At 41.4% G+C, this 16,872-nt stretch overlaps 1 protein-coding gene across 1 annotated transcript; it reads left to right on the top strand.

Moving 5' to 3' along the window:
- Nucleotides 1-1,712: 1,712 nt before the first annotated feature.
- rdh10a (retinol dehydrogenase 10a) lies at nucleotides 1,713-12,377 on the top strand. Its single transcript, XM_039789707.1, has 6 exons — nucleotides 1,713-2,325; nucleotides 2,787-3,022; nucleotides 8,551-8,649; nucleotides 9,728-9,873; nucleotides 10,576-10,707; nucleotides 10,831-12,377. Exons 1-6 carry the CDS (start codon nucleotides 2,040-2,042, stop codon nucleotides 10,952-10,954), a joined length of 1,023 nt encoding a protein of 340 aa, XP_039645641.1. The 5' UTR covers nucleotides 1,713-2,039; the 3' UTR covers nucleotides 10,955-12,377.
- The last annotated feature ends 4,495 nt before the right edge of the window (nucleotides 12,378-16,872 follow it).

Genomic DNA, 16,872 nt, shown 5'->3' with positions numbered 1-16,872 from the left:
GATAGATAGATAGATATTTAAAAAAAATATAGGTGAAATGTATATATATATATATATATAGATAGATATAGATATATATATAGATATATACATATCACCTATATTTTTTTTTTGAATAAAGGGTGGCATTAAGTTGCTAGAGTGCTCTCTTGTAATATGGTTGGTTGGCCCCGAATTTAGGGTGTCATATCTCAGTATATTTTTATCGTGTTTTATTTGGATAGTGGTATGTTACAACTTCAACAGACTCAAAATAAAATTATTCTAACTTTAAAATGTTTATTCTGTCATCTATGACTCTATTTTAGGTAGGCCTATGTTGTTTTGATATAAGACGGTCCACTGTTGTTTGTAACGCTACCATGCAATTTCCATGACAGAGATGGTTGTGCACACACTCGCTGTCCCGGCAGAGGGAGCAAACACTTCATTTTGCAAACCAGGATCACAGAGCGTCCGAAGGGAAAAGTTTAATTCGCTGCTGAACCTCTCAGCTTAATATTGGATCTCAGTGGAAAAAAAGACCACCTCGTCTACTTCAGGTTTTAAAACTCAGGCAGCGTGATGCACAGCAAGGTTAAATAAACATAAACATGTTGTAGACTGACTTTAAAGGCCATATTGATAAGGCCAAATGCATAGTGCACATTTAATTTAATTTAAATGTGAGGCCTGAAGTAGACCTACATTTTTACCATACTTTACTTGAGTATTTCCATTTTGGACTACTTTAAAACTTATTTTTAAAAAAAATGTTATGCAGATTTCCTTGTTATGCAGGCCTATAGGCTAAAGCATTATGAGCTTATAGCCCTAAATAACTTAGAGAGCTAAAATATATGAAACAAGTAGGCCCTATAGCCGACTTAATGTAGGCTATTGTTCTGTAATAAACCTCGGAGTAAAAAGGCATGCGTTTGCTTTAATAGCATGATGTTGTTAATACTTAGGCCCTTTTACTGAATGCAATATTCACTTTTGGCTACATTAAAGGATCTGAAAATTCTTCCTCCAGTTGTTTCACTTCCCACAATGAGCAGTTCGCGATGGATCATTGTCATTAAACAGCCTACTGTGATATGTCTTAGACTAGGCTACTGACTTCTGATTTAAATTCGGTTGGCTATTGTATAACAGCTCAAATTACATAAAATCGGGATATTCTTTAGGGAAAAATTATGGTTTTCCCTTTCCCAGGTATGGACGGACATTGACCTGGACTTGTAGGATATGGCCTGATCTATGGCTGTTTGAAATCTGCATTTCGTGGGGAAAAAACTGGGATGAAATCCCGAAAACAAGGAATGAAATCCCGATAATCATATTGCTCACCAAAAATAGGATTAAAACAAAATCATTAATGAAATTAAACACAATCAACAGGAGTTAATCTGTCATGAGGCTAAAGCCACATTTAAACGTGGGCTAAATGATTAATAACCTAACTTACTTTAAAAATAAAATAAATAAAAAAACAAACAAAGAGAAAAACTGCGGTGGCTTTTAAAGGATATGAAAGCCTATTCTCTAATCTTCCTTTTGGATAGACTATTACATTGGGGGAAATCACAACAGATTAGTGTTAGGTAATTACGTTACATCACCTCTGAGTGTAATGTATGGACTTGGCGTATAATTCTGACAGGCGCTCCAGTCTCTGTCCTATTGGGTCCAGCATTGATGGGAGGACTAAATAAATAGCGAGTGAGATGCGGATGAGAATGAGATGAGTGGAGGAGCAGCAGAGGAAGTAGGAGGCACAGTCCGTGGTAGCTGCTCATAACTCACTGCAACTGTGCGCTGTAGTGACAACTGGACTCTGACTGAGCAGCATCTGAACTCTTCTTTTCACTCACAAGTTGTGGTCCTTTTTCGCCACTTTTGTGTATGAGCGTAGTTAGCGTTTTACTACCTGCACTATGGTCCAAGTTTGTCGGTGTAACACTAGCCTATTTATCTGCTGAACAGGTCTCAAGAGGGACGCATTCCCTGCGCTTCTTCCTCTGTTTATTTAAATTTATTTGAAAAACTCGGTCAACATGATGATAATTATTGCGGAGTTCTTCGTGGTCATTTTGAAGGTGCTCTGGGCTTTTGTAACTGCCGGGGCTAAATGGGTTGTGCGGCCCAAGGAAAAGAGCGTGGCGGGACAGGTGTGCGTGATCACCGGAGCTGGAAGCGGCCTCGGGCGGCTCTTCGCCAAGGAGTTCGCCCGGAGACGAGCCATACTGGTGTTGTGGGACATAAACAGCCAAAGCAATGAGGAAACAGCGGAGATGGTGCGGCAGATATACCATGAAATTGACACTCCCATTACCAAAGACGGTAAGTCTGCTTTCTTTTGCAGCAATTAGGATGCCATAAGTTTTTGAGCATGATAAACGAAATCTGCTCGTCTTAAGTCGCATTCTGTTTTGCTAATGCAGTGGAAAATTCAAGGATAGCCTACAAGTTGCAGTAGCTATTATCGTAGGCAGTGTTACAATATCCTAGACTGAATGTTAGCCTACATGGCAAGATATGTGCTTCGCAGACATCTTTGCACACAGATTTTTACACAAGTCTGACTTTTAACCGAAAGTGTGCATCACTTAGCTGAAAAGTGACCTGCATTACATGCATTATGATATCTGAATAATTAATGTGCAGATCACCAATATTTACATTTTTAAACTCTAATTTCACTTAATAATTCAGATTTGATGTTTAACATCTTGCTACGTCTAAACCAGCCTGCTGAGCAAACTTTTTCATTGATCACTTTGATCATCTCTTTGGCCCTGCAGGACCTGTTGGAGGGGTAGAGGAGGTCCCTCCTTTCCAGCCCCAGGTCTACACCTATGCGTGTGATGTGGGAAAGCGTGAGAGTGTGTATTCTACAGCTGAGAAGATGCGTCGAGAGGTGGGAAATGTGGACATACTGATCAACAATGCCGGCGTCGTCTCCGGTCATCACCTTCTGGAGTGCCCCGATGAGCTGATCGAGCGCACCATGGTGGTCAACTGCCATGCACTCTTCTGGGTGAGTTGACTCACAGGTGTGCGTGTGCGTGTGCGTGTGTGGCCAATTGGCAATGATATGTCAGCCCTTCCTTTGCCGCAAAGATCTGCACAAATCTGTCTTGCGTGATGGAAGCAGGGGGTTCTGTACGTGAGTTGGATCTGTGTCGGATCAGCTCACAACATTTTGTTGGCAGGCAGTAATTTGTTGTGTATCAGATTTTACTTTGGCTCTGTTCCTTGGGCCTTTTCAATGTGAATACTTATCTGAAAGGCTATGTGGACTTGATAGAGTGACTATGTTGCACTTTAGATAAGCATAAGCTGCAGCGTTGAACAGGCCGGGTGCTAGCTTTTCTTGGGTGTGGAAAGACAATGGATGCCGCCTGGCAAATAGAAAATCATTGAGAAGAGACCTCTCTCTGAGAATGAGAATTGATTGTTCAGCATTTAGGCCCCTCTCATCCAATCTCAAACAGCAGTTCTGATAATTGATTGCATTGCTAGGCTACAGCCACCTATGTGGGCCAATTGTAGTGATTGTGCACAAATTGGTTTAAATGCCTGCTGCGGAGTAAATTGAGTGTATTTTGCCTGGTGGGATGGCTCTGAATTGACCATTTCATCTTGATTGTATTTGTCACTAAATATTGAATAATTTATCTAGTGAAGCGGGTGATGTTCATTTTGAGACTTTGGCCACAGGCTCTTCTTTTTACGGAGGACTGCATTCTTAATGATACTATGAAACAACAGTGATTTTGAGCTCCCTAATTGAGCATGAAAATCTCTTGTGTTGTCAGTCAGGTTGTGTATTTCCTCCTTAATGGATGCTCCATTCAACTATTCATGTGCCTCTCTGCTGGCTATCTCCATGTTCTTTTACATCCAGGATTTTGGAGTCAGGATCCAGTGGTTGGGTGGCAGATTTGGGATTTTTAATAGGGGTCTGTGTTCTCCTATATTCTGTGGAGAGCTTGGTTTCTTTGGGGGTGGGGGGTGGCGGGTGGCAGATGAAAGAAGGACTTAATGAATGGCGACAGCCCGAATGGAGGATGTGGTTCATTAAAGACACAAGCTAGATGAATAGAGCTTAGACTAACAGGGACCTGTCTAATTTCCTCTACACAAACACGGTACAGTTACCCAATGCATTTAGGTGGTAGATTAAACAAACTTTTTGATTTAGTGTTTTCCTTTTTGAACAACAGGCTTTTAAAATTGCTTAATTGTGGTTTATGACTCAACAAATAGCCTCGATGTAGGGCCTAGTCATACAAAAGGTTTAAGTGGAGTTTAAACCTGTTTATTAAGGCTCATGCTTTCAATGCATTTTAAAGAATGCTGACACTAAAGAGATGTTATAAAAGCGTTTAGTCTTTTCTGAAGACAGTTTGAGATTAAATCAAAGAGCCACTCAGTTGTTATCATTTTAATTTACAGAAGCAGAGGTCTGCTTGCTCATCTTGTCATTTCATAGATATTTTTATGCTTCAGCAGTGAACATAGTCTGAGGAGCATTCTTCTTGAGGTGTGTTCATCTTATTCAGCTTGTCAAGCATCACTATTTGGCAAAACATGAGTTTGGCCACTCAGGGAGACATCAGAGAAGCGATGTCAACCCCCAAAACATCTCAGCCTCCTTATCCAGATTCTCCAGAACGACAGGACCGCAGGTTCAAAGCTTTCCCTACATCTAAAACGCACCGCTGAGTGTAAAATAAGCAAAGGGATGGCCAGAGATCAGATAAAGGAAGAAAGATTTGTTTAGTGAGCAGGACAAGGATGGTAATCGCAGTGTTTGCAGACCAGCCAGTTCAGACCCCACACTTCTGTCCTCCTTCCACAGGCCCCTCTGACTCCTCCCAACCTGATTTGGAGGCAGTGGGTGCAGCTGCATGGCAGTCATGGAGGCCAACTCTGTTCATCCGGCTCTGCCACACACACGCACAAAAACTGCTATGATTCAGTCCCTCTCTCCTAATAAATAAATAAATAAATAAATAAATAAATATATATATATATTTTTTTTATTTTTGTCTATTGGAATGACCAAAGGAAATCATCCTGCGCATATTGAGCTTGTTATCCAACAGGTGGTTTATGAACAATAAGCAGCAATTCCCCTCACATGGAAAGCCTACCTCTCTTTTGCGATTACATTAAAGTGTACAGCATTCAACTGACATGGCGGGAAAAGAGCAGAGGAAAGAAAAGAGGGAGGAAGGCAGTGCCTTCCCATCCACAGGCGAGGCGAGAGGGTAATGGTAAGCTGCTGCTGACCCACTTTATCTGACAATTGGTTTCTTGTCTGTGGATCAGCTTGACAAGATGCCAGGCGACAGGAGCCAAGTTCTCCAGGCAGCATTCCTGCTGTAGCCAGAGAAAGGAGGCAGCCAGGCAGAAGGGTCCTACTTGACTGGTTTTATACGGGCCCCTACTCAGGCCTGGTGCACCTGTACCCCTCACAAGAGCTAGACATGCCCACTCCCATATTGGGTCTCTCCCTGACCGTGTACCTTTTCACATCTCAAGGGATGGGATTGGGGGTTAAGAAGAAATAGAAGTCAACAAATCCATGAAAATCTTCCAAAAAAGTTGACATTTAGGACCAATATTTTATTTTGTGATCCAAGACAAATTGATTTTATCATACCGAACTTCTATCACTACATTCATTCAAAAGCGTAGAAAAAAAACGTAAATAGACTTAATGAAATTTGAAAATGAAGCGACTTTAAATAATGATACAGGCCTTGTCTACCATAAGTTCTTCAGGTAAAACCTTCACAAGTCCGAGTTTAACGGCCAAGGTCTGATGGTGAGTCAAGCTCATTGTCCGCCAACGGGGTTGTTTGCATCAATTTAGTTTTGGTGACACATTATAATGGATGCTGGGGATTCTTGGTGTTTGTAGTGCGTTGACACTACTTCCTCCCTGTCCTGTCGCTGTGATTGCTTTCCAGGTAAATTTGATACCAGTTGTACAACCAACAGGGGGTTGAGGTCTAGTCATCTGTAGCAGAGGCTTCTTGACTCTCATTGGTACCACACAAGACCAATCTGCATCCATCATCCCTGATGACCTGTAAACCAACCCACTCAAATTCCATCATCTGTTGTAGGATCAGACGAGCTCTTGAGCTCAGGCGTTTTTTTTTTAGTTTTTTTTTCTCTCGTCCAGGGAGAAGTTGGCCCAATTAAATGGCCATCTGGTCCTACGCAAAGGCCAATATTTTGTTCATATTCCTGTTGGTCAGGCGCTAGCACTAATGCAGCCTGACACCCCAGCTGCAAGAAGCTTTGTGTGGCTTAAATGCTCCTGGGGGCACACACCAATTGGGGGGTGCAGCGGGCAAGGCACCCCACATAGGCCAAGGAGGCCGACCGTGTCAGCGGGTAATTTAGCGGAACAAGGGAGCGTTGAGACCCAATTACGGCAGCTCTGATGTAAGACACGAGCCCCTGGTTGCCTTCACACATTTTGTGTCTGAGAGGTCAGCAGGGGTCATACCCACATGCCATGAGAGGCAGGACATCACAGGAGGGTGGGAGAGAGATGGGACGTTTGTTCACGTTTAGCCCCGTCCTCCAGCTGAGGGAATCTGCCTTTCCTCCCATCAGTTCCAGTTATTTTCAGACCACTCTGCAAACTTGTCAGTTGTATTTGAGTGTTGGCTTCAAGTCGTAGAGACCTGTGCCAGATCAAGTCATTCACTGCTCTCTGAAAGGTTTCAGTGGGAGTGGGAAACGTTGGCTCAAGTCAGGTATCTCTCTCTCTCTGTCTCTGTGTCTGTCTCTCTGTGTGCCATTCTGGCTCGCAGAGGACTTTCTCAGCTTTTGCCTAGGCCTCATGTTCTCTCACTCCCTCTCTTTGGGCCCCATCATTTGATTAGTTGAATATTGCAGCAACTTAAAAATGTATGTCCTGAAAAAGTGCAGATGTTTGGAGCTGAGTCAGGTTGGTTATACTCTACCTTGCTGTAGAATAAAACTCCCAAAATAGTGAAGCAATCTTGATTGCCCCCCACCTTTCTCTGCATAGATCAGATTTTATTCCTTCCGGTTTATTTATCGCACAAAACAAGGACAGATTTAGCAGAGATTACACTAGAAGTCAGTAGGTCGGATGCTGTTAGATTTAATGAGGCTTTTCCTCCCCTGCCAGTGGTTCCATGGCTGTACTACCTAGTACCATGCACTCTCTGGCTCGGTGTTCCCCTCCAGCAAATTTTTACAAAGGAGGCTGAATCATTTCTCTGGCCAGGCTTACATACTGTACCAACCAATGGACCTATTACCTTTTCGTTTATATGACCACAGAATTATTGGAAGCTAGGAATTAACAAATGCTCAACTCTATTTTCCAGAACCTAAAGTGATGTATTTAACTTGTGTTAAAAAACCCAGAGGTACCACATTTAGATTTTACATTACAAACTGTAGCCAGCAAGAGTTGGGTATTTTTACTTGTCAAAATTGGTATTTAGTAATTCTGTCAACTCACTTTAATCAAGTTATTGACAAACTGTTTCCGCATTGGGGAATCTCATGTTACTGTGATATAAAGGTGACCTGTTTTCTATTTGCAACCTCCATTGCCATGAGTGGTGAAGGCTACATGCTTTGTTATTTACTATGGCAGTGCATGTCTGACTTGAATAGATCTAGCAGTGCTGCCAACAAAAGGCCTGCTGCTTGTTTGTAGACCTCCTAGTGGGAGAGTGATTGGTCAGTTCCTGTCATTGCCGTCCCATGTCACACCTGCTGATTGGCTCATGCGGAGTCCAAAGTCAGCAGACGGGCAGAATGAGGAATGGGTTAATCAACTAAACTCTCTGAATCTCGTCCACGGGGTGGCTTTTCTCACCACCTCACTAACTCTCATTGGACCGGCCGGTTAAACCACTCGGGTTCTCATGTGGCACTCCGGTGAAACTCTTTCATCTCTGTGCTCATCTCCCTGCCGATTGTTCCGCTGACTGCTGCTCGGGCAGGACGCTGACTGCTGCTCGGGCAGGGCGCAAGACTATGTGGGTAGACGAGAGGCTGAATTGTATTGTTGAGTGAACGGAGGCCTATGATTGGTGTTGTCACCAAGTCTTTAGAGCCGGGCCCAATGATGGGCACCAGATCTGTGTGGGAAAAGAACAGATTGTACAGCAGCGCACACACCACATACCTGTTAGTTCAGTGAATACCTGAAGAGGAGAAAACCCTCATTCTTCTCTTCCCTCAACCTCTAATTCACACCTACCACAAAGGGTGGGGGGAACTTTCAACTTAATTATGTTCATACTTTCAAATGTTGCACCTCCAGGGCTCAGTCTGATTTCTTTTTGTGTGTGCGGGTTATGAATTCTCATTCAGACGCCTCTCTCTGCATCACCATGGAGAAGAGGGGGAAGCAGATGGAGAGGGGCAATAAGAGGGAGACAGAGAGGATCAAAGGACTTTGGCACAGACAAACTGCACAAGTGAACTAACCTTCCTCCTTTTATTTATTAATTTTTTTGTTTTTCCTTCTTTGCCCTTCTGTCCTTCCCCCAGACCACCAAGGCGTTTCTCCCCAAGATGTTGGAGCTGAATCATGGTCACATTGTGACGGTTGCCAGCTCCCTGGGTTTATTCAGCACAGCTGGAGTGGAGGTTAGTATCATACACAACAACACATACACATCCCATCGTTCCCACCATCCAAACCAGTGCTTTTCTTCCAAAGCCCTCAGCGTGCCAGCTAGCACACTGCGTCGGGGGGAGGTTAGGCCCCCTTTCTCTCGTTGTCCCTCCACCCGTTAAATTAAGGGACACAGATGAGCATTGGGAGCCTCTTATAGATTCCTCTATCTGCAGCAATGGGGGGGGTGGAGCCCCTGTTGGGCTCTGGCCCCGGGGCCAGAATGAGCTGACAGCTCCCCGAGGGACAGAGACATCTTCATCACTGCTTTGTGAACAACTTGGTGCTCACTCTGTATTCAGCTCACAGGAGCTTTCAATGGATAGTTTTTTTTTTTTTTTCTCCCCCAGTTATTTTAATGCATATTAAAATTAGTAAGTGGAGTCATTTTATCTCCATAACCACAGTGGGAGTAAATTGGTAGCACTCCTAGAAGGTTTTATTTTGGTATTTCCGAGCACAGAGTTCTTTTATCCCCCTGGCTGAGAATGGTGTCATTTTCAGATGGTCTACAGGGACTCCTACTCAATTTGCCTTTTTGTTTTTATAGCTGCACGTTTGCTTTTGTTGTACAAGCAGTCATTCATAATGATTAAGTCCCCCTTCAAAGGGACTTGAAGTTTAGTCAGTTTTTGTTAAGCTATTATACTTCCTGGAAATGCCTCAACTGTGGACGTGCACATTAATTTTAGGGAACCAAAGCCTTCGTCTGTCATGTGGGCACAGTCAAATCTCTTTATCCTCCCCATGTTTATCGACATGCATTTGTGTTTGCCCAAGCCTTTTTTTTTATTTTTGAAAAGAGAATTTCCACGGCGAACCACATCAAAACCTTCCCGCCAAGCCGAGCAGTCTCCTGCTGCACCGGAGAAGAATGCTAATGAAACTGTAGAACAGCGGACAGGCTCTCTCAGGTTTTTGTGGCTGTATCATTAACGGCAAGGAGAGACCTCTGTGCCCATAGGGCATGTCTGATAATGTCTGTGGTCCCTGGGTGCGGGCAGGGGCAGAGTTTTACAGGGCTAACCTGTTCTCTCTTTACTCCCTCAGGATTACTGCGCCAGTAAATTTGGTGCCATTGGGTTCCACGAGTCACTGAGCCATGAGCTGAAGGCCTCAGAGAAGGATGGCATCAACATGACTCTGGTGTGCCCTTACCTGGTCGAAACGGGAATGTTCAAAGGTGTCAGGATAAGGTGAGCTTCAACACACACTGGCCAGTGTAATTGTGTTTTGTGTGCGCATATTTTTTTTTTTTTTTTTTTTTTAAAGCTTTCTTGCACCTGGCTGGGGGTGAGTTTGTCATCTCTAATTTTCACCAAATAAAATTGCCTCACAAACACTTTTTTGAAGATCAAAGCAGCAGCTGATGGTGAGGTATTATTATAAAGTCCCTTGTATGCCATTGGTCAGCGCTCTGCTTAAACAAAGACTTTCTCAGGGAAAAGCCTCCCCAACAGGTGCACCTGGGCTACCCCCCACTCCGGCTGCTGTAATAGTCCTCGCTTTGTTTGATGGTTACAGTCAGCAGGTGGCACCTTCTTTGGCTTTACTGTCCCTCCACTTTGGAGCAACAACTGTTCTGTCTTTTAACCAGTATCACTGAATTCATGGATTGACTAAGAAAAAAACCAAAAACCCTTTCCACTCCAGTTTCTGAATGATTTCAATCAAATGTAATTGGATTGGACAACTTTTAAATCTTAGCCAGTTTTAGCAAATGAGATTTGAAGTTCCCTGAATTTCGGGCCTGTAAAATGTGTGTGTGTGTGTGTGTGTGTGTGTATATATGTGTAGATAGATAGATAGATAGATAGATAGATAGATAGATAGATAGATAGATAGAGTATAAATAAACAAACAAACCTTTGTTTTCTTTTTTTTTTTTCTTCATTCAGGAAGGAGATTGAGCCTTTCCTGCCTCCCTTGAAGCCAGAGTTCTGTGTGAAACAGGCCATGAGGGCCATTCTCACTGACCAGCCCATGATCTGTACACCTCGCATTGTCTATATGGTCAACTTCATGAAAAGGTGAGCGGTCTCCTATCTTTCTATACATCCCCTCATTTCAGTTTCTCCTCATTACTCCTTTGGCTCGGAGTAACAGTACAGGGGTATCTTGTGTCTAATCCTATCTCTGTTCTGTCTCCGCAGCATCCTGCCCTTCGAGGCCATTGTGTGCATGTACCGGTTCCTGGGCGCCGACAAGTGCATGTACCCCTTCCTAGCTCAGAGAAAGGAGGCCATGAACAACAATGATGCGAATAATGGGATCTAGGGGGCGGTGTTTGTAACAGAACAGAGGCACATAAACCTGCAAGCATGAGGAAACAACCACTGAGGATGAAAATGGGGAAGATGGAAGGAAAGACTGAATCTAGACTGGGGCACTTGCATTAAGCAAATGCAAAGGTTTACCATATTGTTCCTCTGGAACAAAGAAAGCTGTGTACTACACAAAGGATTTATTTGACTTTTGTTTTTTTTAAGTTTGTTTAAAGAAACCAACATCTATATACGGTCACTAGTTTTTTGAAATCATACAGAAAAGCTATCCTATAATTAACTATTTACGTAATGTAGTCACCAGCCTTATCTAGTGTCATTGTGGAAATATACAGTATGTTACTGTACAAGCAGTAACATTTTGTTTTTCACTTTTATTTTATTTTTGTAGACATGCACTGTAATTTCAGATTTTCTCTACACTGCCAGCATTCTGTGTAGGAAGGTTCCAACACATTTCCAACTACCCAAAGTCTCCCCATGCAGAGGCTTTTTTTTTTTTCTTTTCTTCAGGCAGTCAGGAAATTGGTTTGCAGCTTAATAAGGCTCAATTATAGCTTGTAAACAAAGCTAGATGAATATGTCAAAGTTTACCATATTCCATATGTTGTTGTTGTTAAATACTTAGACATGTAGCATATATGTTGATAATGAAGTCTACACATTCCAAATGGGACATTTAAAGGCCAGACTGTGGCCCAGGAGTTTCAGCCAGTGTAATGGGACTCAACATTGTCTCTTTAATGGCCCTGTTATTTCAGGTCTGTATTGACGAACCTCTCAAATGAAAAGCGGACGAGGGAGTCATGTCCTGGGATGAACTAGTATGTGTGACACATTCAGAATGTACTGCTTTGGTAGATTTTAATTTGTCTTTTATTTTCAAGATCTGTGGTGTTTATATTGTAAATTTATCTGTTACCAATATTTAAAAAAATAAAGTAAAAAAATCCCGACCTAACTCCAGAACCGCTGTCCCAACACTGTGTGGTTGAGGGAAATGTATTACACACTAGCTTTCCATTATTCTTTCCAAAGTAACATTAACTCTCCTGTCCATTGTTCACCTTGTCCAGTTAAAGTAAAATGTAAATGTTTAAATGTTGTGAATACCCCCAGTATCCCAAAATGACTGTCTCCACCATATTTGATGTATGACTATTTTATATACCTTTTGGGACATCAAGAGTTATTGAATTTCAACTACATTCCAATAGGCATCATCCCTTCAGTCCGTGATGAGCCTAAATTCTCTACCTCTTAATTTTGCCTTATTTTTATTTTTTTTGACAGTATGACATAAGCCTTTTTTGTTTTTATTTTCTGAAGAGCGCTCCATAGCAGAGCAAATGTGGTTCCAATGTTTAGTGTCTCTACCTAACTTAAATTAATAAAAGTGATTTTAGATTATTGAATGGTGTGTCGTTATTACCTGCTAGTCGGCTTGTGAAATCTCATCCTGAATTGGCAAGAAAAACTAAAACGATAAGTTGAAAATTGTAGGGGGAAACTCTCCTTCTGAACTTTAGTGTTTTTACACCCACACTCTTAAAAATGTCCGCCACTCGTACACAAGTAGTGGCTAGTATCTGTTATTCTGCATTCTGTGAATCACCCCAGAAAGTAACCAGAAAGAGGATCTTCTGAACTGAATTGTTAAAATGACACCCACCCAGCCTTTTCTCCTCTTTACGACTACTCTTTTGACTAGTATCGGTATCACTGTCCTCCCACATTGTACCACAAAATGAGTCAGGCAGCCTTTAGATATGGGTGTTGGCTAAAGAGGGCAAGAGCCATTTGCCTTTATAAAGATACTGTATGTACAGTACAAGCAGATGCGATCAACCAAAATGAAGTTTACACAAGAGTCTGAAAAATTGACAATTACTAAAAAGGTTAAGAGGATGCACAAAGCTGTCATGTTACAGAAAGGTTGGCAATGGGTCACATATTTGTCTTTGTTTAACTTCATATAGAATAAAAAAAAAATGATGCATTAGCAAAAACACTCAACTGTACTACGTGGGTTAAAACCCAGTTTTGGCAACAGTCTGCCCTGCTGAGACATCTGGGAGCAACAGTGACATTTCTACTGGAGCTGTTATATAGCTGACCCTGACCTTTTACTTACCCAAAGGAAAGCAAGAGAAACAAAGCAAAATGTCCTAATTGGTGTCACCATCACAATATGTCATGAGCTGGATTTAGACTTACATGCTCAAACTGCTGAGTTCTTTGTACATGGCTGTAGCTGCCTTTGAGGTCATTTCCTTGGCATTTGTCAGATAATTTGGGGATTTTAGTGACCTAAGGTGGTTGTTGAGCTTAAAAAACAGAACAGACTATATATATATATATATATATATATATATATAATTATTATTTTTAAACATTTCAAGAAACCCCTTAAAGGAATATGAAACCCTGGTGGGTTTAAAGTTGTACACAAACATTTTCAGACTTGGGATCCCTAAAGATCCCCTACTTTATTTAAAAACACTCTGGTAGCAATAGTAATTGGTGTCTCATATTGTTTACAAAAAATTACCTTGTTACGATCGATTATTTTTAGGCCAAGAAAATGAAAACAATCACATGATTCAAATTTCTTCTCCAGACATGTCTTTCTGTTTGTGTGCAGAAGTCTCCTAAACTCTGGGGAAAACAAACTGCATTTGAATGAACAATACAATTCAAGTTGAATGAATAAATGAAATGAAAAAAAACAAACATATACCAAGGTCATGAGCCCAGGGTTGAGGACTTGAACTTTGTACATCTAAATCTGGGTCAGACAAACATCCATGTCTTCAAAGCTTTTCAAATGCTGTCCCTGACCTTCTGTCATCGCTCCAGGCAGCGCTGCGACCGTTTACTTCAAGGCACCTAACCCTAACCATTGCTTAATTCTAGTGCCTTCCAGGCAGCGCTAAAGAAGCATAAAAAAGGCCTTTTTATGCTTCTGCGTAGAATCGACAGCGTACCCCCGCAGACCCCTCTGCGTCTACGCCGGACCCTACGCCGTAGCCTGACGTGCACCACTAACTACACGTCGCTGGGCCGTGGCTTGGTAGCGTTGCATTTCAAAATAAAATAAAATAATCCACTGATCTGAACAAAGTTTTACCTTGAAGACAAGGGCGTAACTTTGGGTTCAACATTGGGGGGGGGGGGTGAGATCTTGAACATCAAACACTTCATTTTCTGAATTCTGGTGAATTTTTCTCCAACAATTTATGGTGCAAATGTCTTTATTTATGTAAAGGAAATGATAATAGTTTTTTGGAGGGGTTGCACTGGTCATTTTTGATTATTGGGGGGGGGGGCGTTGTAAACCCCCCCTGTAAATTACACCTATGTTTGAAAATCTCCAAAATGGAGTCTGGGAATTAAGTGATCCTCGACACATCTATCAGACACTCATCTCTCCACAGAACAAATTGATTTCTTGGTCAGTGGCAGAGAATACAGCCATCGTCCAGACTCTCGATTGCTCGCTGTGAGTTCCTCGGTGCATTACAGGGAAGCGCGGGGATGTCAGGGCTTCAGCCCACAGCGCTCCTCTGCCGTGACTAATCGGGGCTGGATAAAGTTGCTCAGTGGCAGATTAGTTCTAATATGAGGGAGAGTTGTACTGACAGTTTCAATCCCTCTGTGTACAGAAGCAATCAGCACCAAGTGCATCCACTTCCAGCTACTGTTAGGACTCCATGTAGATCAAAACGGCCTCATTGTGTGAAATAACCCTTTATTTAAGCACACGCCAAAATGCTTTTGACTCACCCAAGAAAGAAAACTATTAGGATTTTGGCTTGAGTCATTTCTTGGACATTGATCACCATCTATAGGATTCCCCTCACTCTTTTTTCCTCCTGTTAATACAGCTCTAATTTAGAGGACTTCAAGGGGGTCGATGGCGCATCTTTCAGATGGAAAAATCAATGACTCTGGCATTTGCTTTTGCATGGCACGAACAAGCTCCACAGCCCCATTGATTTTGTTCTATTTTGAAACTAAAAACCCTACTATAAAACTGCCATTTTGGCAAGTAAGGGGAAAAAAAAAAAAAAAAAAACCCCCAAAACCCCCTTTCCAAAAAAAAAAAAAAAAAAAAAAAAAAAAAAAAAAAAAAAAAAAAAAAAAAAAAAAAAAAAAAAAAAAAAAACGCAATCCAATAAGAACAGTGAGTGGTTTGGAGGAGGGGTAGCCTGCGTGCTGGAGGACAGCAAAGGTGGTAGAGGTACCTGTAGGGACGCAAGTAAAAGTGATGGAATGATGCAACACAAGCATGCGATAGATAAGGTGCATACAATCGATCCTTGTCGGACCAGCTGAGAGTCATAAAGTTAAAGATTAAGAGTCTCTATTTGGAAAACACAAACAGCTTTTTTTCCCTTCACTGACTACAGGATGACATTTGTTTCCAGTGTAAATAACAGGATGTCATGACATTACAAATGAATAACTACAACTTTTGTAAAGCTCGATCTTCAAATAGAACGAGTGAAGGACAACATCAAACAGAAACAGTGTCCTCAGAAAATCATTTGATATTTGCGACTGCATGGCTACATATTAAACTGTGAAACTTGGTAAACCAGCAGGTTGTCCAAGAAATGTTGCAGAGGTATTTAAAGAATGAGTCTGGTAATGTTCTCATTTTTTCTAATTGTCAACAAATCCCAAGAAAAGACCAAAACCAATGAATGAGCAATAAACAATGAATTGAAGTATTGTCTGTGTAGCCTAAGTCGATATAACTTCTTCCTCTGTGGGTGAAATGTTCCTTTATTATGATTAACACGGGCAAGTCAAACAAAAAACATACATGGTCATTATCTTTAGGAATCAGCAGGCGTAGGCTGAGAGCCACAGACACAGTCAAAAAGTCAAAGTATTGTCCGAAGGATTAATGCAATATTGGTTTTGGTCTTTTGACAGAAATTGTTGACAGTAGAAAAAATATAGAAAATCCCCAGACTTATCCTTAAAGATAAAGGATACTTTATGATACTACTGAGAGATGAGAAACCATGGTGAGCTCGGGTTGCAGATAAATCTTGTGCTTGGAGAGTCAGTAGATGATTTATAAACTCATATATACCATATGCTTCAGCATTAGAAAAAGCAGTAGTTTATGAAGAGAGTGGAATAACAACACACTATTTTTGGAACACAACTATCCAATTTGTTGTGCTTATTACATTTTATTAGTCCTTAAGACTAACGAATGCAGTAGCATAGGCATTTAAGAGATAAACAATACAATGAATGTTATTTGAGGACAATTTACAGTCTTTTTCTCTTTGAGATTGCTTGTAAATAATTATTTGAGAAGTACTTTGTTTCTTGTGAAGACTCACTTGAGTAAAATGTTAGTGATTTCTGAGAAATATGAGCTATGGAAGGACTTTGTGAAGAAAACCTTTTCCCAACTGCCTTTGGATTGAAAGCTCATTTTTGACCTTAGGGTTAGTGGTTTTGCAGAATGATCTTAACCCAAGGTCCACTTACTAGCTTTTTCCAGAGCTTTTAAACACATCACGTGCACGAGTAAACCTTTATGACAACTGAGCGAACATTATCTACTGCTGTAGACCGTTAGATGTGTGTGAAAAGAACCAGAAAAACATAGTAAATAGGCATTAAGTGAAGATCACCCTGTTTCTCATTTTCAATTACTTGAATGTAATTTGGGTTCCAGCTTATGCATTTAATAAATGTGTGAAAAAGTAAATGTAATTAGTAAACAGTGCTAATCGCAGTTGGAGCAAGATGGTGTGTTTACACCTGTTAGGAAGAGAAAAAAAGACACAAGAAACAGATTTTTTTTTTTTTCACATGAACTGAGGTGTTTTTACTGCATTTCAGTAACAGACACAGCCTTATTACACATTGTACTCACAG

Source organism: Perca fluviatilis, chromosome 22 (genome assembly GCF_010015445.1).
Source record: "Perca fluviatilis chromosome 22, GENO_Pfluv_1.0, whole genome shotgun sequence".
Classification (NCBI taxonomy): domain Eukaryota; kingdom Metazoa; phylum Chordata; class Actinopteri; order Perciformes; family Percidae; genus Perca; species Perca fluviatilis.
The sequence above is the reverse complement of the archived record's forward strand: the minus strand, read 5'-3'. Positions and strand labels throughout refer to the sequence as shown.

Bases quoted from the DNA above. Each gene is read 5' to 3' on its own strand.
- rdh10a (XM_039789707.1), top strand. From the start codon at position 2,040: ATGATGATAATTATTGCGGAGTTCTTCGTGGTCATTTTGAAGGTGCTC. The intron at 3,023-8,550 runs GTGAGTTGACTC...TCCTTCCCCCAG, and splicing joins ACTGCCATGCACTCTTCTGG to ACCACCAAGGCGTTTCTCCC. The intron at 9,874-10,575 runs GTGAGCTTCAAC...TTCTTCATTCAG, and splicing joins TTCAAAGGTGTCAGGATAAG to GAAGGAGATTGAGCCTTTCC.